General features: G+C 42.8%; 2 protein-coding genes and 1 pseudogene across 5 annotated transcripts in view; 1 reads left to right on the forward strand and 2 right to left on the reverse strand.

The window, feature by feature from the left end:
- Window positions 1-298: 298 nt before the first annotated feature.
- rbis (ribosomal biogenesis factor) lies at window positions 299-2,470 on the forward strand. Its single transcript, XM_028970250.1, has 3 exons — window positions 299-621; window positions 1,654-1,770; window positions 2,232-2,470. Exons 1-3 carry the CDS (start codon window positions 511-513, stop codon window positions 2,298-2,300), a joined length of 297 nt encoding a protein of 98 aa, XP_028826083.1. The 5' UTR covers window positions 299-510; the 3' UTR covers window positions 2,301-2,470.
- Window positions 2,471-8,554: 6,084 nt separating this feature from the next.
- LOC114785022 (uncharacterized) lies at window positions 8,555-8,673 on the reverse strand (annotated as a pseudogene).
- A 7,390-nt stretch (window positions 8,674-16,063) lies between these two features.
- LOC114784399 (RALY RNA binding protein like) overlaps window positions 16,064-24,240 on the reverse strand; it is a 54,741-nt gene continuing 46,564 nt past the window's right edge. For all 4 annotated transcript variants that reach the window (XM_028969754.1, XM_028969752.1, XM_028969755.1 and 1 more), the window contains exons 5-9: window positions 23,492-23,676; window positions 19,849-19,962; window positions 19,134-19,294; window positions 18,400-18,438; window positions 16,064-18,231 (exon numbers count right to left, since the gene is read on the reverse strand). In XM_028969754.1, coding sequence (XP_028825587.1) covers window positions 18,406-18,438; window positions 19,134-19,294; window positions 19,849-19,962; window positions 23,492-23,676 — 493 coding nt within the window. In that variant the 3' untranslated portion in view covers window positions 16,064-18,231; window positions 18,400-18,405. The remainder of the gene's footprint in view (window positions 18,232-18,399; window positions 18,439-19,133; window positions 19,295-19,848; window positions 19,963-23,491; window positions 23,677-24,240) is intronic.

Genomic DNA, 24,240 nt, shown 5'->3' on the forward strand with positions numbered 1-24,240 from the left:
CCCCGACTGACACTTCTTTTTCATCTTGGTCCACTTATCCGGGTCGTGGGGCAGCATCCCAATTAGGGAAACCCAGACAGCCCACTCCCCAGCCACCTCCACCGGCTCCTCTGGCAAGACCCCAAGGCGTTCCCAGACCAGATTGGAGATATCATTTCTCCAGCGTGTCCTGGGTCCCCCGACTGACTCTTTTTTTTTTTTTTTTAAACCCAGGTTACTCAGCAAAGAGATGCAGTACTGCACTGCGGCCGCCCGACCGAAAGGTGGCGTCAGCGCGCTTACAGCAGGATGACGCAAGCACACATACACAACTACAGAAGAACTGCAGTCAAACCATGCGGAAGAAGCGTAGGAATTAGAGAGAAGTTATTTTACGTTGATTTTAACGTTCCGCTTTCTCTTTTTAAACGATTATTGCATATTGCTCATACATACTTTTGTAGATGTGTATGTGTTAATAGGACATTTATCGTAAGAGCCAGTATTCGAGAACAGTTTCTGGCAAGAGGCATGGCGAAGAGCAAGCAGAAGGGGAAGAACCAGAAGAGCGTCTTTCAGGTGGCGAACAAGCACGCCAAACCAAAGAACAAAGCCAAGCCGGTCACCACGTCCCTCAAACACGTACGTTGCCTGCTTCAGAACGACAAGGCCGCCGTTTACGGTACATGGCCAGCTGCTGACCGTGTGGTGTGTGAGCTGCCGGGATGATATATATAAAAATAAAACGAACAGGAATGCCGTATCAGCTTTGCCAGATCCTAAATGAAGCACGTGCAGGCTAAATGAAGGCTGTGCATGTTATAGCGTAATACAGTACAGGCCAAAAGTTTGGACACACCTTCTCATTCAATATGTTTTCTTTATTTTGACCATTTACATTGGTAGATTCTCACCGAAGGCATCAAAACTATGAATGAACACGTGGAGTTATGTACTTAACAAAAAGTGGAGACCTGACCTCCACAGTCACCAGACCTGAACCCAATCGAGATGGTTTGGGGTGAGCTGGACCGCAGAGTGAAGGCAAAGGGGCCAATGCCAAGAGTGTGCAAAGCAGTAATCAGAGCAAAGAGAATGTGTGTTCAAACTTTTGGCCTGTACTGTATGTTCATATTATGACTCAAATGCTAATTACATAACTAATTATCATACATTATGGAATTTTTTTTTAATTATTCATTGTACAGAGGAAAAATTGATAATATAAATACAATACATAATGTACGCCTAAACCAACCCAACAGAAGTTCACACACCTACGGACAGTTCATTTAGTGCATGTAATATCAGGTTTAGGGAATAAAGGGCTTCCAGGTCAGGACATTAATGAAGCTAAAACTGGACACAGCAGCCTTTTTTTTTTTTTTTTTTTTTTTTTTAAACTTCAGTTTAGTTTTAGTTGCATATTTAGTTATTGAAACAGCAAGGGTAATGATGACCGATATGTATCTGGTTCTGCGTGAATTGTGACTGTTTCTGTAAGTGAATACAGGAACTTGTACCCTCCAGGTGTGCCTTAAATGTGAGAATGGGTTGAGGTTGGTGGCACTACTGTTCTAGAATTCTTTAGAAATCTCGTATTTGTGTAGAAACTGTGTAGAACGTGCAAGGACAAGAATGAAAAATGTTTGCTTGTTTCTTTTATTTTGATAGATAAACACGCTGAAGAACGAGAAGGTGGAGAACCTGAACCAGATCTTCTCAGAGGTGCAGCGAGATGTGAAAAGCCTCTCAAAATGCAATGCGGCTCCGCCCAAAAAACAAGTGCAAGTAAGAAAAGGGGCTTGACGCACAGAATCAGATTTGTGCCAAAAATTTGAAACATTTACAGAATTAATCAGATGCCCTTATCCAGAGCGACTTACAATCAGTAGTTACACGAACAGTCCCCCTGTAGATATTCAGGGTTAAGTGTCTTGCTCCGGGACACAATGGTTGTATCCTTGTTTGATCCTGGATCTTCTGGTTCATAGGTGAGTGGCTACTAGGCTATTACCACCCGATTGAAGCTTAAAAAAAAAAAAAACGTAAACAGGGGTGGCGTGAATGAAAATTCACAGACGAGAATGAAACCAAGCAAGTTTTAAGCAAAAAATAAAATTTTACATTTCAGCATTTTGATATTAGGAGAGTTTTGTTTCAAATTTTTGCCTCAAATCTGTTTCCATATTAATGGAGAGGGCATGGTGGTTGTCGTGGTGATTTAACCAGCATCTCTGCATTTGCTGCAGGTTGTGCGGGAGGTGCCACGGGAGCCCGTCAACGTGGACAATGCGGCGCAGCTCCTCTCCCAGCTTTAGTCTGTTCTCCTCCTGCAGTAGATGCCCAGTCAGATGTTCTCTAAGACACATAGACTGATATAAAGCAAAAAAAGAATTATGTCGGGACCTTTAAAATGTAATTTGGAGAAATAAACAATATTTATAGAATAGAATTATAATAATAAAGCGATGATAATAATAACATAATAAAATTGTCAATTTTTAAAAATAAACTGGTAATTTAGTTTTTTTTTGGTCACCTGTAAAGTTGTCAAAATGTGGCGAACATCCACATGTTTCTCCTCTTCCTCTTTATATTCAGATGGAAGTGGTAATTTAAGTCATAAGTGAATTGGAACACTGGACCTGTCGCCTGACGCACATCATCAGTATCCCAGTATGGAGATCTGTGGTCCACAGGCTGCTGCTGCTGCTGTGCTTTTTATGGCGTCTTTGAGAGCGCAACCTTCAGCTCCATGCCTCTGTGCAGATGAGCCGGCGGTCGGCAGTGGCCTTCTGGCTGTGGCCGTGCTTGTGTGTTAATGTGTGTGCTTGAGGCAGAGAATGGGATTTGGCTGGAAAGAGAAGTGAATTGAGCTTTCTGTCATTTCAGCTCTATACATGTTATATAGACGGTATATAGTGGAACGAAATAATGTTTCTCTGGAACTTGGCACTACATGTAACATTTAAACAACGTTTCATACTGACATAAAGTGCACATGTGCGACACGGACAAACTGGGCTACATAAAGTGCAAAGAGGAGGAGGGAAGGGAGTGCAGGAATACAATTTAACAAAAAACATGTAGACAGACAAACTAGTGAAATTAATAATAAATGTTTAAAGTAAAAAAATGTGCAAAATGGAACGGTGCATTAATAATATTACAGATAGATAATCATACAATATAACAGGTAGTTCGAGTGGAAAGTTTTCAGGTGTCTGATGGTCTGTGGGATGAAGCTGTTGCAGAGTGGCAGTGATGGTCCGAATGTTGTGGTACCTTTTTCCAGATGGCAGGAGTCGTTACGCTGTGAACCGCACATCAGTTTCAATTTCAACAGTACTAAAAAACCCACTGAAAACCTGCCGAGGTTTACAGTCACATGGTACGTGGAAGTGCCCAGTCCTGCAGCACCCATTTCACTCAGCAGTGGCCTAGTGGGTAAGGAAGCGGATTCATAACCAAAAGGTTGCCGGTTCGAATCCTGAACCGCCAAGGTGCCACTGCTCCCTGGGTACCTGTCATGGCTGCCCACTGCTCACCGGGGGTGATGGTTATGGTTAAATACAGAGGACACAATTCAAGCTGTACTGTAGTGTTTCACAATGATTATCACTTTTAACTTTTACTCAGTCCATGAAACCATTGCAGGGACCAAAGTGCAAGTTCAAAAACATAAATTTCAACAACTACATTAAAGCAAAGATCCTGTGTGTGTGTGTGTGTGTGTGTGGTTTTTGGGACTGTCAGATATTCGGTTGAGATGAGGACACATTTCAGCCAACCAGTGACTTGAATTGGGCAGCACTGATCACCTCTGAGCCTCTGTCTAGAAATCAGATCCTGCTTAATGGCCACCAGGGGGCAATCTTTCCAAACAGCTGCAAAAAATAAAATAAAATGTCATTTGCAAACAGTGTGCGTGTCAAAGCTGTACCATAATAACTTTGTTCTCTCCTTCTTCCTCATGTACAAATAGGGAAGGAAGGTGAGAATGAAGGTCCCACAGTGATCGTAATAGAACTGTGGAGGCTGCAGGTAGTTTAGAGTGAGCTGTGTGTGTGTGTGTGTGTGTGTATTCTGGAACACAGTAGAACAAGTGAAGAAAGGGAGGAGCAGCAAAATCCCCTTCTCGCAGAGTGCAGCAGACCACCTGCACCCCTTCATGGTAACAGTGTTCCCCGATGCCAGCGGCTTCTCTAGCCCTGTTTAATGTGGACAGTCAGATTACTAACCAACGACATTCAAAGTAAGGAAAAACCTGGAGGAAACACATCACTTGTATCACGCTGCAACATGTCTAATAATTTTGGTGATTTATGAGATTTAAAGGACAATAGTCATAGTTAAGCCAGCCATTTCTCTCGCTCTGTCTCTCTGTGTACAGCTAGGAACATCTTGAAAAATGCTATTTTATAAAGAGCCTTTGCTTATTGGGATGAAGTTTAGGGGCAGGGTGTAGCTAGCTACACACTTTCACAAGACACGTGTTGCATATTTAGGCTCATGACAGGTTTAAAAGTCATTCGCTTGACCTCTATATCCCAATCTGAGCATATGTGGGACGTGCAGGATAAGCCGTGTCCATCCGAGGAGACACAGGGTCATTTAATGTGGCTTAAATGTTCAATGTATCTAATGTAGATAGTCAATAAATAGCGGACATGGAATGTCTGCCATGGCAATAGAAATGTACAATACAAAATGTGCTCTCTTATTTTATTCACAGCTTCATTTTTCGCTAATTTGCATATCACAGGGAGCGTTGTCCTTGATGGAGTTCCACGCCCTGCAAGTGCTCTCCTAGCAGCAGGGCTTGTTTTAAGGTGCATTAGATTTTAAGTGAAGACAATTATGTTGAAAGCAGCTCTGCTGTCTTCTCTTGCTGCCGGAGCGATGAGATGTCTTCCTCCTGACCTGTTCAGCGTTCGTCAGATGAAGAAATGGAAATGATAATGTCTTCCGAAGCCCGCGCTTTCACGGCAGGAACGAGGAGCATCAGTCCAGCGGCCTGTCGGGGTTCAGCAGCTCTGTGTTTTTATGCACCAAGAAGCTCATGAACAGATTAAGTTGCTTCTTTTTTTTTTTTTTTTTTTTTCCTTTTCTTTTCTTTACAAGCTGCTGCCGGAGCCGAGTTTGTTCACAAGGCTTCAGGCTGATTTACACTGACAGCAGCATCACACATCAGCGCCGAGGAGCCGGAAACCTGTTACCTGTCTCCCTCTCTCCAGTCACACGCAGGCAGACATGCAGAAATCAGAGCCGGGGTGCCCAAGAGTGAAAAGAGATGTCCAATAATGACACATTTCAAGAAGGAATCACAACATAATAAGATAAGATACTCTTTTATTAGTCCAACATTTACCAGACACCCTTATCCAGAGCAACTTACAATCAGTAGTTACAGGCAGGCCCGGAAATGAAGATGTTACATATTTAATGTAACTATAACTATAACTTTACACTTGCAATGTTTTGACTTTTTTTCCCCATCAAAATCTTTCTTTTTCAGTTTCCATGAAATATTTTCATAGTTTTCAAGCATCTTGGGAAGGATTTTGACCTCCATACTAGGAACTACAGACAACTTTTATATTTTATTAATCAAGGAGCATCTATGTAGTAAAAAAGATAAGATTTAAATTAGGTTTTGTTTAAACCGGTTTAGCATCCACATCGCATTCATTTTCTAAATTTCTACAGTGTTAAACATTTGTAGTGTTAAACCACTTCGGCAGATTTGGGCTACACGTGCAATGGCGTCGGAATAACTTGCAAACTTTTGGCTGATTGTAAGTTTACTGTAATTACTGTGCACTCTTTTTGTACCTGGTTTGATTAAACTTATTTAAAATGTTGATGTTTGAAGGCTGGCTGGAAATTGTTGTTTTTGTTTAGTTTTTTTGCCATAATAGAGGTTGGGTGAAGTATTATGCGTTGTCATGGTAACTGAATATGCGAGGAGAACAAAAATCTCTGTTTAATTTCCAGATAAATTGTGCAACATCTGAACGGAGGCAGTGTTTGCAGTTTCTGTGCTTACAGAACAGAACTAAATGTGTGATTCAGGGAATACAAGGTTTGTTAATGGGCTGATGAACCTGGTGTCAAAAGTGCAAGAATGAAACCGACACACTCGCACACAATTACGCTTCAGATGCATCCTAAACATTGCACTCCTGCACAGATCTTTCATTTCTCATCCTAATTACATGCCCAAATTTTTGTGCCACTGTTGCTAAGCAACATCTGGCAGAGTTTAGGACTGGTGTTATTTGAAGAGCCTGGAGCCTGGCCGTGTGTCTGTGTTGTACCGGACCCATCCAAGGCTGAGACAAGAACAAATACATGACCTGCGATGGGGTTAGCAGGGGTCCCCCAATACAATCACATCATTCCCATTAACTAATATCTATCTTGCATTAATAACTTGTTGGTTTTCTTTATTCGTTTAATTTGACAGAATAATAGCATGTTTAATCATCTGGTAATGGTATTTTTCAACCTATCTTGTTTGAGGGCGTTCCGGCTTTTTTTAGAGTTGTCTGGTTTGTTGAGTTGATTAAACATTTGTCACGTCATGGGCTTCCTACACGGCTGATTGTGCTAGTGGATTTATTACACAAAATATGTAAAAAGATGCGTACTTCATGTCACTTTTTTATAAAAACAAGCTTTGTAAGTGGTGAATTGTGATCGGCGTTCTGTACATTTGATCCAAGTCTACTGGTGGGTTGGGATGAGGGTTCTAGTGTTTTCACTGAGGGAGGCACGGCATATTACAATCATAGCAATGACAGGGCCCTTAACTTAACTGGGCAGGCAGAGGTCATGGCCAGGAAGTTCCAAGTTCGTGGTTTCAAGGGGGTCAGGCAATTCTCGAAGTCGGGGGCAGGCGAAGGTCGCATTTCATGGATCAAAGTATCTTGGGCGTGGGTGAGAGAGCTAGCGTCCCTGGCGAGTGATCTCATTCAAAGAGCGGGCGTGTCTCCTCGGGGTTACCTCACTTTTATACTCGCCGCCGCCCGCTTCCATTTCCTCTTCCGGGTCATTGTCTCCCAGGCTGGTCGGCGCCCTCTGGCAGGCTGGAGGCGCGTTGGCCATGACACCAGTCTAATGCTCCACCCCTGTGATGGGTTGGGTTGGGCTCTGCTATGAGCGATTGAGTGTAAAGTGGAATTACTGTCAGTAAAACATGGAGACCACATTATCGAGGTGCAGCATTTGCTCCTGCGTTGCAGAACAGTTTCAGCTCCACGCATCAATGGCAACAGCTTATCTTTTATCTTTTTTTTTTAATCTAAAAGCAAATAAATGCATTAGTCTGATTTAATCCAGACCAAACTGAACTTCCTGAAGTCATAGAAATGCACCCAGCTTGGTGTAATTTGTAGTCAAAATACACCAATAAATGCACCCAGCTTGGTGTAATTTGTAGTCACACTACAGCAAGACGTTCTGTGCAGCCCTTGGCTTTGACCCGGAAGTGTCCACGCTTGCATTTTCTGCCTTTGGATAACATGCAAAATGTACAGAGCTGTAAGAGCTGGACAGCTTACCACCCGACATCGTACTAATTTTCCCCCGCTGCATGATTTGTGTATCGTCTGTGACCTAATAAGTCAGCCAGAAAGCATGCAACACTAAAAATCGATACCCATCCAAACCCTACCTTTTCGAATCAACCCTAATCATCACTGCTGGTGATGCAGGTTTTAAAAAAAAATTAACTGTAATAAAACCAGGGAGAGAAAGACAAGACAAGAATGGACATTTGATCTTTCACAGAGGCTATTATGCAACATCTGTCACCAGCCACTGACTGTGAGATGGAAAAAGACGTTCTAGTTTTATTGTGCGGAGATTAAAGGCTGGTGGGCTGGGGAGGCGCCGCAGGCCCCTTAATTACTGACTTCATTACAGAGGGCCATCGAGAGCGACCTCCTCTTCCCCTGTCGGTGGTGCCATCTTGATTTTTTCTCTCCCTTCACTTAAGCGCCCCCCAGCACTTCATATTGGCTAATGATGTCTACCGCAGTCTCTTGACGGCGGCCTGAACGTGGGTGATTTACACCCCCAAGATGATGTGAGTTATAAACCCCTTTTTCCAGCGCTCCAGGTTACGACCAGATATTATCATCAATATTCCCCTACGCATGTCTCGTTCAGGAGCTCCAAATTCTTCACTACTGATCGCACACGGTCTCTGGAAAGGTTGCTGGTCCTCGTTTTCGACATTTTTGTTGTACATGGCGAGGAGTGGCTCAAACTGGCACAGCTGCATCATTGAGCACCTGGTATTCCCAAGAAGCCTCCCATCCAAATATTGACCAGGCCCAACCCTCTTTAGCTTCCGAGATCACACAAGAGCAGGCGTTCTTCGGCTGGTTTGGTTGTAAGCAAGCCTTGCTTGAAAATGTTTGACATTTAAAAGAAAAAAAATGTATTAAAATAAAATAATACGGCAGTAAAACTTCAAATAGTGAAAATACCCCGAATTACTTTAGTAAGAAAATAACAAAGCAATGTAAAACAGTTCAAATTTAAAATACTTATCAATAGCTAAAGCTTACAGCACCTGGTATTCTTAGGCAGTCTCCGATCCAAGTACTAACCAGGCCCAAGCGTCCTTAGCTTCCAAGATCAGACGAGATCGGGCATTCTTCAACTGTTATGGCTGTAAGCAGGCCTTGCTTGAAAATGTTGGACTTTTAAATGAAAAAAAGGCGGGAAAACATATGAAAGAGTGAAAATAACTTACCTTACTTTAGTCTAACAAGGTGATGTAAAATAGTTCAACTTAAATTATTTATCAATAGTTAAAGCTTACCTCCCTTGATACCTCCAGGCAGTCTCCCATCCAAGTACTAAGCAGGACCAACCCTACTTAGCTTCCTGCATCAGACAAGATCAGGTATTTCTTGGCTGGTATGCTCGTAAGAAATCTTTGCTTGAAAATGTTTGACTTTTAAAGGGAAAAAAATTTAAAAGGGCGGGAAATCATATCAAAAAGTGTGAAAATACCTCAACTTACTTTAGTAATAATCTAAAAAGCGCTGTAAAATAGTTCAACAGAACAGTTACAGAACCTGGTATTCCTAGGCAGTCTCCCATCAAAGGACTAACCAGGCCCAACCCTGCTTAGCTTTTGTCAGGATTGGCCACAGCTGATGTTGCCAGGTGAAAAAACGGTGAATTCTGCCCCTCGGGAGCTCTGACTTTTTACTGAAAACTGTTGTTAACTGGACCTGGCAACTTTGTGTTAGTCTTTTGAGTTCTGGCAATCGCCACATGCCTGTGGGCCATTTTACATTGTTCCCCTTTATTTCCCTTTTTGGCCATTGTGCCTTGTTTATTTGTGTTCTTTTATTGTTTTATAATAAAATCCCTTTCCCAGCATGTCCCCCCTCTGCGCTTCTCTCCCCTGTCAGCTCGCCAGCATTATAGAATGTTGGAGCTCCATGGTTGAGCGTTCTCTTCCTAGAGAGGCGAGGGTTGATGCGTGGTGAGTGGAGCCGCATGATTACGCCAACCCCTGGAGACTCCGAAATACGGAAGCAGCAACATCGGCAGGTGAGTGGGCGGAGCGAGGACGATGGAGTTGGCAGCACGAGGAAATGACGTGGTCAGCGAACGCAGACATTCCGACCCCCATCTTCACCATGTCAAGCCAGGAACTCTGCGCTCTGCTGGCAAGGCTCAATGTGGACTGGGACTCAACTGGGAATCCACCTCTCCAGCTCCCGCCTTCCCTCTGCGTGGACGTTCTCCAGCTGAGTGGCAGCGCAGCAACAGTGCCCCCGCCTGCTGGAGAGACCTTCCCCCACTATCCATGCCACACACCCACCACCATCTCCAGCTACGCGCCCAGCCCCGTGTGGGATGTCCCTCTTGTCCCAGGACCCTTTAGTGGAGCTAATAATTTATAACATCCTGTGGCATGTACTTTTCTGCTCTTCTGCTCTTGGTAGCCGGTGAGGAGGGCGGGCCAGACATGGGCCTGCGTCTGCCTCCAGAGGGGTGGAGCACCATAGAGCCCCCTGGTAGGCATGAGGACCCAGGTGGGACAGGCAGGAAGAGGGCCTGCTTGTCCCAACAGACGCGGAAGGGGCTAGCCGGATGGTCAGCCTGAGGGACCGGGCAGCCATGCCAGACCACGTCGGGGAGGCAGCCTGAGGGACTGGGTCCTCCAAGGGGAGGACACATCAGGGCAGGAGCCCTGTGGTTCCCGCCGTCCGCCCTGTCACCTCCACTGATTGTACTGCTGGGGCTCTGAGGAAGTTGCCCTTGGAGGGGGGGCTCTGTCAGGATTCCTGACTGTTTGACTTAAAGAAAAAAGGGCGGGAAAATGTATCAAAGAGTGAAAATACCCCCTGACTTAAGTAACACAGTGATGTAAAAAAATTTCAACTAAAATTATTTATCAATAGCTAAAGCTTACAGCACCTGGTATTCCCAGGCAGTCTCCCATGGAAGTACTAACCATGCCCAACCCTCCCTAGCTTCCAAGATCAGACAAGATGAGGTGCTCCTCAGCTGGTATGGCCGCAGGCAATTTTTTTTGACAATGTTTGACATTTAAAGCCAAAAAAAAAAGATGAAAAAGGGTGAGAAAATGTATCAAAGTGAAAAAACCCTTTGACTTCCTTTAGTAACAAACTAAGAAAGTGATATAAAAAAAAGTTTAACTTGATTTAAAATGATTTATGAATAGTTAAAGCGTAGAGCACCTGGTATTTCCAGGCAGTCTCGCATCCAATTTCTAGCGAGGCCCAATCCTCCTTAGCTTCCGAGATCAGACAGGGTCAGGCATTCCTCTACTGGTATGTCTGTAAGCAGGCCTTGCTTGAAAATTTTGACTTATAAAGAAAAAGTACTAACCAGGACCAATCCTCCTTAACTTACGAGATCAGACGAGATCAGCCATTCTTTGGCTGGTGGGGCTGTAAGCAAGCCTTGCATGAAAATGTGTGACTTTTAAATGAAAAAAAAACGGATGCTGCAGCACAACCTTCCCAATTTCTCCTGCATTACTTCACTACTACGTTCCCTCCACTGGCTACCTGTAGCTTCCTGCATCAGACAAGATCAGGTATTTCTTGGCTGGTATGCTCGTAGGAAACCTTTGCTTGAAAATGTTTGACTTTTAAAGGGAAAAAAACTAAAAAGGGCGGGAAATCGTATCAAAGAGTGAAAATACCTCAACTTACTTTAGTAATAATCTAAAAAGCGATGTAAAATAGTTCAACAGAACAGTTACAGAACCTGGTATTCCTAGGCAGTCTCCCATCAAAGGACTAACCAGGCCCAACCCTGCTTAGCTTTTGTCAGGATTGGCCACAGCTGATGTTGCCAGGTGTGGCCAATCAGGACATCTTTAAAAAAACTGTGAATTCCGCCCCTCGGGAGCTCCGACATTTTAGTGAAAACTGTTGTTAACTGGACCTGGCAACTTTGTGTTAGTCTTTTGAGTTCTGGCAAAATTTTGGAGCATTGGGCTGTTCATTTATGGTGTTAATTTTCGGCATTTGTCATTTTGCCATATCTGTAATGTCAATTATTCTGGATAATGCTGCCATGAAATGTTACTATGATACAATATGTTATTTTTAGAGGGAGATTAAATTTTAATGTCCGTTTGAGCAACTTACATACATCTGAAGACTATGGTGCTTCCTTCCTGTTGCTCCTTCTGCAGGACAAACGCAACACAGTGATCCCTTGGCCAGTGCAATATGTTGAGTATTCAAATTCAATTTAAAGATGGCTCCAAATTCAATTTCATGCTCCCATAACTGAGAAATTAATAAATTTCATTCCGAGCCAGTGAAGCACGCGAGCCTGTCTGTAACAGCGCTCTTGTTTACTGCAACCATTCCAGATGAAATAGAGTTGTGCTGTTTTGCTGAGTGCCTTTTTTTAAATTAAATTAATAGAATAAGTCCAGTGGTCACAGGGTGGATGGGGGTGTGAAGGTCGTGACTTGAGGCCGGATCACAATGCAAAGCAGTCGGTCTGATCATTTTCCAAGTTTTTCCTGCAGCTGGACCCTGGGCAGTGATGAGTTGACCAAAAAATGTGAGAAAGAGAAAAAGACAACCTCCAGCTGTCAGTCCGAACGTCACGAAAATAGATTAGACCCCCACTGCCTGACCGGACCGACCTCAGAAAAACCCATCTTCTACCACCGCCAGAACGAAGCTCAATCAGGAGTGAGATATGGGCTCACGGCTGCTGTCAGCATGTAGGACTTTCCCCCAACAATAACGGGATCAATAAGCAATTTTGTCTTTCTATCCTCGCTGAATTCTAGAAAATCTATTTTCTCTCCACTTGATCTTCTAGATGCCTGGCCGAGCCTCCGAACAGACATCTTCCGGCACAAGTGTTTCTTAACACTAACATGCATAATTAATACTACTGAATCAATTTAAGGAATATTTAACGCTACAATTAATTTATGAATTAATGTCATGTAAAAACCAAAAAAAGAAATGAATGAGAAATGTACAATTTTTTTGTGCTGTTTGATTTAATGACCCCGGTGTGATGTGTGTTTTTCTGTCACTAGGCAGGTTGAAAGTTGCACTGTCGTGATCACCCAAAAAAATCCCTCCAATGAGGAGCGCAGAGGGATTCTGACAGTTGAAAAGATAAGTAAACGGAAGTCTGCTGCTTAATTGGTTTGGTGTGTGGAGGGCAGTTGAGTGTGAGTGCCTGCCGCTTACCTTCCTAGTGTTCTTACTGCATGAAGCAAGGCCATCTGGAGACGGGGATCCTTGTCCCCCTCCCCAACAAGGTAGATGTGAACGGTTTTCCTTTGGTAGCCTTATGGAAATGTTTCTTTTGTGTGACTTTGGGATTGCAGTGCATATGTATCGTAGAGTCAATGAGACTGCTTTTTACATCTGTTGGACCCTTTTTATTATTATTATTATTGTTTTTGATGGGTATTTATGTAATTGTCACATTCTTAAGTCTAGCGGTCTAAGAAACACGACAAGGGTGTGGACAGGAGGACGTCCCCTGTCACACACACAACCAAACAAAGCCTACAAACAGTGCTTTTATTTACAGTACAATAAAACAGCGGACGCAGCACTGCTAACCAACATCAGTACAGTCTAAAGGAAGGGATGGTCCAGCGGGGATAACTCAAACACGCACATAAGTTAACAAAAAGGGCACATAAAGCTAACAGGCTAACACAGGCTAACAACAAAGGAGTCTATCACACAAAGCAACAAGACACACAAATGAAACCCCCAACGGAGCTCCTTGCAGATCTGAGTGGACCCTGAGAGCCTCCCAAAAGAGTAAGGGCCTAGCAGACCCTGGGGACCTGGCGAAAACCAGCCGAAGTCTCTTTATATAGGTGGAGGTGACCAATAGGCAGATGGTAGGTGGAGCTGGTAGGCTTCAACTCCTCCCACAAAGTCAACCTAAAAGAGACAGAACACAAAACCACAGCCAGCTACACAGAACACATGGGAGCATACATCCAGGGACGTAACAGTCATTTATTAGAGCGCCTTACAATCAGTAGTGACAGGTACAGACCCCTGGAGACACCGGGGCTTAAGTGTCTTTCTCAGGGACACAATGGTAGTAAGTGGGGTTTGAATTATTTGAGTAATTTTATTGTTTAAAAAAATTTATTAAAATAAAATACAGTTATGCTGCCACACAGCTTCTACTGTCTCTTGGCTTTTTGAGGAGTGCATTGGCTCATGATTCAGTGCAGAGCTGTAGTCCATAGCTGTTTATAGCACATCAGGTGCCTCACCGTCCTCTACAGAAACCTGCAGGACGTCGCTGCTGCGCACAAGTGCCTTAATTCGCCGCTCATTAACATCAACTATCCCCTACTCCCAATTCAGGACAAACAGCAGCTGTGCCACGAACTGGCCATGAATGCAGAGTGCCGGTAATGAGCTTTCCGTGGAGTAATCAGTGTTAATTTCCCACTCAATCTGACCCTCGCCAATGATTGGGCTCATTAGTAGCTGTGGCCATTTCCCGCTCGGAAAGTTTCTTTGCTAGCACAGAAAATCGCATCCAACACAGCCACCCCCTCCAAACGGATGGCAGGTCCACAAAATTCAGCTCTGCCTCAGCCCAACTCGCCGCTTGTGCACCCAACCATCTCAACCTCCACCTCAATTACTCACACTCTTCCCGAAAAAAAAATCATATTTGCAAAATAACAAATCCACACTCACTGTGCGCAAAGTAAATTGGACATTAGGCTGTCTTTGAAAAGCTGGCAGCGGGCAGGAACAGGCTGAGCGCTGCAATGTGGCCAAACTTTTGGGGGAAGTGATTGGAATTGGATATGAACTTCCCTCGTCCCTGTTTACCATTTTCATTCAGAAATGGTAATTTACCTGGTATTTTTCCAAACACATAATTTATTCATAAAGAGCTGCTCAGCATATAGATGAACAGGACCAGTGACTCCACAGAACACCAAAACCGTGTATTTACAGGTGAAGTCAGACACTTGGATACATTAGGTGGCAGCTGAGCAGCCGAGGTGTTAGGAGTGTAAAAAAAATTGGACAAACAATGGACTGGTGACAGGTACAAGAACACAAGGAGCTTCATCTTTGTCTAAAATCGAAAAATTTCTATTTGACCTGGCCTTGCGTCCACACAGGAACGCATTTCAGGGGACCTAGAACAGTTCTTTTCTAAAACGGATTCCAGAGTGAATTTTGTATCCGTGTGGACAGCAAAGCAGCTTTTTTGTCAGCGCAACCCTGTCATGACCCGGTACGGAAGGGGTTACTCCTGGCCAGAGTTTCACGTTTGTCATGTGTGATGTTCCCTAATCATTTTCACCTGCTGCCCTTTTCGTTTTTGTTCGCGGTCGGGTCTTCACGGTGTTGCCGGATGTCTCCCCTGTCTCCCCTGTCCTGTCCTTCACCCATTAAACCCTGGTTTGGTGACGTTTTGCAAATGCGTCCTTCTTCCTCGTCCAGTTTCATCATCCTCTCCATTCATCTGCCTCGTCATGCCACCATGGTTGTGACAAACCCTCTAATTTGACCTATAACCCTAAACCCATCATACATACGACAAACACGCTCGTAGTTGTGTTGCAGCAGCTGCAAAACCTAATAAAGCAACTACACTACATCCTCTCTTCACTGCCCATTTCCAATGAAAAAAAATGGCGGGAGCCTTCAGATAACATTTCTGTGTGGATGCAGGTTTTGTAGAAACAGAAATCCCGATTTAGAAAAGAGCATACTCATGTGCCAGCTGAGAACATTTACTCCACAGATTTTATTGTGATGTAGACTTTTGACTCTGGTATACTGTATATAGGCCCTGTCAAGTGAACCCTTCTTTTCAGTCATTTGACTTTTCAGAACATGGGAGTCAAACCAACGTTTAATGGGATGCTCCATCGGGAGTAGATGAACGACCATTTGCTTGTAATATGCTCTGCCTGAGATCCAAGGGATGCCAGCAGCCAATGTTCCAATTCTGAATAGGCAAGACCCCTGACAGCCAGAATGTGACCTGCCAGAGTATAAAAGTACAGTAAAAGCCATTTAACCATTTAAATCTGATATGAACATTGTGACAGGTTTGATAACATTTATTTCAGATTATAGTGCACATGTCCAGCCGCATTGCAGTTGTTACATGTAATGCCACTCTTATAATGGCATTGTTACAGTAACTTAAAATGCACTCCAGCGACATGCTGTGATCTCAAACCGAGAACTCAAAAACCCAAACTGGCAATTTAGCAGACAAGACTTTCCGGCAGCTAAATTGCTTCAACATTGCCGCCGGCTGAATGCAGCGACCATCGCAGATACATTAAAGCCTTTTGTCATTTCTATATCCGCTTATCTGCAGTCCCAGTGCTAATGAGAGCAGCTATCTCTGAAGATGAACATGATAAACAGTACGCGGCCCGTCATTCATTAACAGCACGGTGCTGCTGATTACCGAGCTCCATCACGGCTCCCTTCCACAGACACCGACATTTACCAGCGACGTGAGGGAACGTTTCATGTGCTAACGGCGACTCGGGGGCCAAAGAAGACAACCAAGATCCAGACGTACAATGACTTTATTCTCCTATGCAATGGAACTTATGGCAGTTGCAACAGTTACAACAAAATAAAATACATTTGAACAATAAACATGCTCATCATAAAAAATAGCTTTACAAAAAATGTTTACATTTCTATACAATGTAAGGGTTCCATTTTTTTTTACACCCCCTTGACACAAAACTGCTGCCTTATGATAGTCTCTTGTGTAACTAGCAGCTTTCAGACGTGAAAACTGGGACCTGAAACAGAAACACGGGCTGGCCAGGCTGCATTATAAAAAGTAGCTGCAGTAAAATTAGACACAGTGTACGTTTACAGGATGTTACATTATCATTTTTAAAAAAGCCAGGCCATCCATGTGTTCAATCATGGCCGCAGTTGGAACTTCACAGGAGATACACCAAATCAACAACATCAGAAAAAAAACAACAACTAAAAATGTAAATATTCCAGAGATTTTGAGATTCCTCTCCGATTCAAGATCTGCCATAGAAAAATAGAGAGCTCAGTGTTCTGAACCCAGTGTCTTAATACACAGAATGAAGGTTCCAGAGAACAGAAAAAATTAAACCACAAGAAGGAAAACATCTTGAAATACATGTGAAGGTATCTCACAGCGCTAGTATATGTACTCAAAAATTGTACAGCAGAGAAAAACAAGCTGAGGTTAATGGATAATAAAATAACGTTCCACGTCATTCACACTTTCTAGAATTTTATTCACACATGAGGATCTGGTGAATGTACAGTATGGTGCAAAATCACTCTTAAACTTGTTTGCACATTTGCTACAGAAAAAAAAAAAAAAAATTTTCTACTTGGTTTTTGTCTAGATAGTTTACATTAATAGTGACGACTGGGGAAGTTTCTTTAAATGGTGAAGTGTGGCAGATAAAAAAAAAAAGTAAAGTTAAACATTTATCCCAAAAACGACAGACTTGAGGTTAAGCCGTAAACATCTGAAGTGCCTCCCCAGGATATTCCAGACAGGCAGTGAACGTGTCAGTACCTTATCTGTACTAGCTGCATGATTTTCTTTCTGAAGCATTTGTGACATCCCAGTACTTTCATTCCAGTTTGCCTTTTTTTAAATTAATTGATAATTAGATATCAATGAGAAAGGCTGTCCTATTTAGTAAATGTTGTGGGTGCAACGGAAGAGTATTGCTGCTCCATTCTGCTGTCACTAAAGTAAGAAGACAATGCAAACCATCTTCCCAACTGCAGAATAATCAGTCGGGCCCGTACATAAGCGCCACTGGGGTTCAAGCCTTGACAGAGGCTCTACTAGAATGAAAATATAGACTTACAGCCATACCAAGACTATGCACTTTCTTGATTGGCGAGTGGTGGACAGATCTGACAAACACCACTTAAAGCTGAATTTTGACTACTGTACCTCTCCAAAATATTACAGAAGTGGAAAAAATGGCCTTCAATGGAAAAGCTTCTACACAATACTGTACCAACACCAGCATCTGTATTCATGTCAAGTCGTTGACCATATTGTGCGTATGTGTGTGCCAATGTGAATTTATGTGGAGAAATAAATAAACAAATATTACGATGGTTCAGGGTGTATTTGACATTTCCTCTCTTTTACTGAGCTAACACACTGATACATTCTGTTCCTTATCTGTTCCGTCACCCAATTAACTGTGAGTCATATCACAGTTTGTCTTTGCAGTTAGTGGAGTCAAAACATGATCCAGTGTAATGTTCCAGTGTAAACCAATACGTTTATCAAGGAATGAAGCAGTGTAACAGTGAAAAAAAAACGCAGATTAAGGGACAAAATTATGTTCAAAAAACACAACATTCACACACATGCATACATACGGTCTTTTCAAAAGTCTTTTCTTTGTGATATTTTTTCTTGCCACATTCATTTGTTAAACAAAGTGATTTAAATATGTACAAGAGTAATTAACCTGGCAAACGGCAAGTCATTAAAATTTAATTAATGACGCATTATGGAAAAGGCCAGAAACTGTAGAGACGCTGAGGGGGGAAAAAGAATGTGTGTGTGTGTGTGTGAAGGCGAGCAATAATCCAGTGAGTGGATGTTTTTTTTCTCCCTTTAGTATGATGTCACCATTCTCCCAGAGTTCCTTTGGTTTGTCCAGGTGCTGCTACTGTTACCTCCACCCCAAACCGGAGCATCCTGGACACATATACACACACATAAATACACACACACACCTCCCATTACATTGTAATTTATTCACAGTTTTAATGTAATTGGATGATTTCCCTGTTATTAAATGTCCATTCATGCAGGATTTTCATCAATGTCTATTCAAAGCTGCTCTGCGGGCTGTTTTAACCTCACCTTTGTTCAAATGTCAATGTCAGATGCATGATTCTCTATCTGGAACAGAAACACATATATTAAATATCAATTTTATAGAAAAAGAATGAAAACATTTCTAAAAACATTTTCAAAGATTAGCATCTATAAATCACACATATTTCCATTATTGCTTCTAGTCAAAAGTGATATGTAACACATTACAGGTATAAAAAAATTATATAAATAAAAATTGTATAAAATAAGGATGATATTATAGCAGTTGAATGCACAGTGGCCTGACGTGTCGTTAATGCCAGCGGTTAACAGGGACCAACACCATCACAATCTGTCAGAATTGGGGGCACCTGGAGACACACCTCAGGACTGCAGTTAAAAGCCGCCCATCAGCGGCTGCGACATTCTTTTGTGGACCCTGCAATGTATGGGTTAGTGTCTGTTCTCCCCTTTGTTTCCCCTGTTTTTGGCCATCGAGCCTGGAATCCTTGTTCCCAGTATGTCCCGCCTCTGCGCTTCCACCCCGTCAGCTCGCGGACGTGACAAAAACACGCACAATCCCAGTTCTAATGTGCAAACTGAGTGCATGAAAAATATGTAAGAAGGCATGGATTGCTAGTACGGATGAAGTATTTAGAAAAAAAAGTACATACGGTGTCCAGTGGAGTACAACAGAGTCATATTGTTGAATTTCAGGAAAAATTCAAGGATATTAAAAAAAATTCAAGGGAAGGATCCTCCTCAGGGTTTTGTCTCACCAGATCACTGTTGGCCTCTTCGTTGTAGTCTTCCTCGCCGCCATCGGTCATCTCACCTGCCTCCACCCCCTCTCCGCCCTCCTCTATGGAAAACTCCGCCCCTTCTGACACGCACTCCTCGTGCAGTGAATCGCAGCTTTCCTCATACTTCCTCTGGGATTCTGGGATGGAAGAAGGAACTACTCTGTTATAACTCTCCTGACCTTTGTACTACCTCAGGTTTTGTGCATAAAAAATGGAGTTGCGGAGCTACGTGAAATCTCAAGCGTGCATATTGCAGACCTGTAGAGCATGTGGCCTGGAAACTTCAGATGAAGAGCAATGAACTGTACAGAATATCTGAAAACAACCAGCCTCAGTGAACTCTGGGTATTCCCAGTTATCTAAGTAGGCCCACATGTCATTCATAATGAAGCATTATTTGCTACCAAAGCTTTGGAGCAAATGCTTATGTTCTGTACTATGATGTAATTAAGAAACAATCAGCATAAAAACAGACATTTGTAACACAGTTAAAACATGTCTGAGTATTACATTATATATTGTGACATTCACAACTGAATATTAACATCACATTAAAGTAATTAAACATGTTAGTAAGAAATAGTGAGCATGATAAAACCTATTTATCTTCAGGTTTATATTCAAAATAGTGATTTGGTGGTCATTATTATTTATATGATTATGAGTGTGTGTGTATTAGAAAATGTCACACCATTCTCAGCTCGCTGCTGCTTCTCAATCCGCTCCAGGCGTCCAAGCAGAGAGTCGATCTTCAGTTTTATCTGGGCCAGATCACACTTAATCATGTGAAGCTGATCTGTTTTCACTGTTAAAACACACAAATGCACACATACACACACACACACCAATGAAAATTAATCACCGTATCCATAAATACACAATTTACCATGTCACATTCAAATTCAAATTATATTTGAATTATTTATACGTGTTTGAAGCACGTACATACGCGGTATGATATGCAGTGAAATGCGTTACGGAGCTTTATGTGCTTTCGTACTACCTCGGGTTTCGTGCACAAAAAACAGAGCTATGTGAAATCTCAAGTGTGCATATTGCAGACCTGTAGAGCATGTGGCCTGGAAACTGTGCTTTACATGCTATATGTGTGTATTTGTGTGTATGCATCTGACATGTTTGGATTTGTGCGGCAGGTTTAGTTCAGCATTCCGGCTGTGAGGATTACATCTCCCGCTGCTCTGTGCTCCGGCTGTATTTTTGCACCGTGACCTCACAATCATATAAAAAAAAAAAAGATGAACATTCTGCATTCAGAAAATGTGTTTGACTCAACACTCTCAGCAGAAGAGAGAAGCAGACACAAGAGCTGCCGTTCCAGTCAACTGGAGGACATTTCATTGAAATAGACAATAAATGATGAGACATTTGGTGTGAACATTTTCGCAGTATCAAAAAAAGATTTTTGTTATAGATATAAAATATTTATGTTATGCAGAAGGTTGGTTAACTTATATTATGAAGTAGCTTACATCTTTGAAAAAAACATGCAATAAATGTATTAGTTAATAAAAATCCATTTTAAAATCCATTATACTGCAGACAGTTCTTGTGCAATTTCCAAATGTAGCTCAGAAAATCTTTCAGTCATAATGACTAATGGTAATAACGGCTCCTGCATCGTGCCTTATCTTGCTTTTGTTAATTTTCCATTTAAAGTTGCTAAAAACTTGAAATCTCTCTCTTGAAATCTCTCTCAAAAACTGAGTGATTGTGAATATTTTATTGGTGTGTTTATGGTGGAGAGAGTGGGTGGACGTGTGTGTGTGTGTGTGATTCTCAGTCAGACACACATTTCTCCTACAGAGTAGAGTATGCTGTAATCTCATTGGTATTCCACGGTACAGACCTCGATGCCGTAAAGTCAAACCGGGGGGTTTGGGACATGAAATCGAAAAGTGGGATTGGCCACAGCCGGCTTCTCACGGGAAAATTAACTAGGCATTAAAGATGCTTTTGAAATCTCACAACTTCATTTTAGAGCACGTTACTGCTCATATCGACGTGATTGGCCAATCTGCATTTTAATTCCGTGTCCCAAACCTCAATTTCAATCAAGGTGGAAGTCCTGGTCTAAGCAGCTTTTTAGAATTCAGAGGAGGAAGCCGTTCAATACTGACGTACTCTGGGAGCTGTAACTATGCTGTGTGTGTGTTAGCTGTATTTGGCGGCCTGTCTTAATATCAGTTTTAGTCAAGACTTTGCATAGAATAGACAAAAACAACATTTTCTTTTAGTCAAACCCATTTCATAATTAAAACAAGGTTATCTTATTATTATATTGTTATTATCTTATAGACTCAAGAATACATCCATTCCAGTGGCCACTTTTCCAACAGAAGTTGTCCAAATGTCGCTTCGTCTTTTTCTCCCAGCCACCATATATCTATACCCACCACAAGCATTCTGAAATCGAAATAATGTGCAACCAGGGACTGAGGAACTGACGTCATCTCTGCGACCAGATGGGAGACATAGGAAAAGACTTCATATTAATATCGAGATTAAATCAGGATATACTGTCTTGTTTTCACGAAAATGAAGTTTGTAAACCACATGTAATTTTTTGTAACATTATTACTTTATTATTTTTTGCATTAACATTATTATTTTCACGTGACCGTCTCAGAAAAAAAGGAAATAAAAAAACAACGCGAGCCATTACCTCAACAGCAGGGAGTTAATCAAACCCACCGCTCCCACCTAGAAACAGGGAGTCCCATTATTTCACCCGGCGAGACACCACGGCTCCAGCCTAGCCAATCAGAAACCCCATTACAGCCGCACCCTTCACCAAGGGCGACCGAACTATCGAACGACAACGCGAGCCAAAGGCGGTCCTAATGGACCGTCTTGAAGCCTGGAACGGAACTTTGCTTAATGCCGGCCACATTTCAACACGGCCGATGATAAATGGGTTTGGGGTGGATTACTCACCCCGTTAGAGAAGGGCTGTCATTATTGCTACATCCCTATCCAGCCAGACGGCGGCCCTCATTCCTCAGCGAAGGGCAGCTCGATTTCCCCCCGCATCAGCTCCAAGCCCGATTCATTTAGCCAGCTCTTCAGCTCAGGCGCCACGAATGCCAGACTGGCTCACCTTGACAGAATAATAGATTGACTGCGGCCAGGCATACTTCTGATAACTTCAGGGTCTCTCTCTCTCTGTCGGGCGCATGCAGAATGTGTGTGTGTGTGTGTGTGTGTACGTAACCGGCGCCGCGGTGCAATCTGTAGTCGAAAGCGAGGGAGCAAAGAGAAAACCTGCAGCACAGAACATCCCGACGCCCATCGGATCAGAGATGAAGGGTGGAGAGGACCTGCCAATCAAAGGCACACTTCTGCGAATGAAGAGAATTAAAAGCTGCAGCTGCAATATTAGTCAAATGCGCATTGACGTCACCGTCATCAACGCCTGGGACACGAGCCCGATTCACATGGAATGTTAATTCTATAACCCTAATCCTTTAGGTGACTAGTTCCTTCTACTCCATAAGCTGAGCAATACAGCTTGATTTGACTAGTGCAATCGTGTATTTGACATTTAGAGTGATGATATAATATAGAAACTGGGTAACAACTGTGTCACATTTTTTATACTTCAGAAGAAAAACTGACAAGTTTTTCAAGTGTTAGCACATTAGCATCACTCACAGAGATAATAACAACAAAAAAAATGACAGATTTAGTAAGGGTTATATTAAAATGTGGTAAAAATAACTGCAAAATGTGAATAAATAACCTCCACTGACCTCCACGGTCTACAGTTAATGTGTGAAATCGTTTGTCAATTAGTTCTCCTGCAGTGAGTTAAACGCGTCATTGTTCCCCAGCCGCGTCTTTATATTAGAAACATGCACCGCAGAGAGAATTTCTTCTGTCTCACGACCGTGTTGCCAGACATTGCTGCATGTAGGATGTGTCAGGGGATATAGGTCAGGTTGGAGGTTGGGTGGCCCCGTAATCAGAAGGTTGCCGGGTCGAATCCTGCTTCCCGGGCGCCTGTCATGGCTGCCCACTGCTCACCAAGGGTGATGGCACTCACTTCACTTTCACTTCACTTTGCTTGGGTTAGTACATCAGCCTTTTTACCAAAACAAGGCACTTTGCAGTCCACATGATATGCAGAAAAAAAAAATTCACTCTGAAGCCCGATTAGAAAATAACCCGCTCTGGCTTCACTGAAACACGGGAAAATTGATAAAAGCAAATAAGCTTAATGACAAAAAATTTCCAACATGGGAACAAAAATCCTTTTATTCCATAATGTAAATATTTATTTTTAAAATTGTGTTTGAGTTTGTGATGTAACTTACACCTGGGTCCTGCAGTGAAACTGGAGGATGAGGTGGGTCTGGACGAGGTGGAGGTGGAGGTGGAGGAGGTCTTTACTGGGAAGGCGCTTTTCCCACGGCGCGTGGAGGGGGTGAGAACCCGCGACCTCTTCAGAGGAATGACTGCCCGAGGGGGCGGGGCCACGCGTCCATGATAGTCAAACAACCTGGCGGAGAGGACAGGAAACACACCAGAGCTGAAACTGCCAGCTATGAAAGAATTGTGCGACCATGAACCCCACAAAATGTACGATCTCAATTGGCGACTTATTAAAAATGCTGAGCTACGTTACTCTCCAACCCCGCCTGCTCCTACCACTCCTCACCTCCTGCAGCCTCAGAGCCATTTCAACATCATTACATTTGGAAAGAAATGCATCTTTCACTCCAGGCTGGTGTGGGAGCAGCTATTCGGCCGGCACAGCAAGCCGTCTCCAGGTTGGAGGAGGAGGACTGGGATGGACCACCTACCATCTTAATAAGAGAGCTCCACTCTCTTCTGTTCCACACTGCACTACAGCAGGATTACATTAACTCAAATGAGGGCAAAAAAAAAAAAAAAAATATATATATATATATATATATATATATACACACACACACACACACACACACACACACACAGACACACAGAAACCAAGAAAGCCCTTGTTTTTGTCTGACATGCATCATGAAGCTGATGTGCTACAGCCTGCTGTGCAGCATGGCTTGTTCTGGGTAGAAGGATGGGT

This window comes from Denticeps clupeoides, chromosome 2 (genome assembly GCF_900700375.1).
Source record: "Denticeps clupeoides chromosome 2, fDenClu1.1, whole genome shotgun sequence".
In the NCBI taxonomy this organism is placed as follows: domain Eukaryota; kingdom Metazoa; phylum Chordata; class Actinopteri; order Clupeiformes; family Denticipitidae; genus Denticeps; species Denticeps clupeoides.

Excerpts from the sequence above, each read along its gene's own strand:
- rbis (XM_028970250.1), top strand. The coding sequence starts at position 511 with ATGGCGAAGAGCAAGCAGAAGGGGAAGAACCAGAAGAGCGTCTTTCAG. Across the intron at positions 622-1,653 it reads TCACCACGTCCCTCAAACAC|ATAAACACGCTGAAGAACGA; the intron begins GTACGTTGCCTG and ends TTATTTTGATAG. Across the intron at positions 1,771-2,231 it reads CGCCCAAAAAACAAGTGCAA|GTTGTGCGGGAGGTGCCACG; the intron begins GTAAGAAAAGGG and ends CATTTGCTGCAG.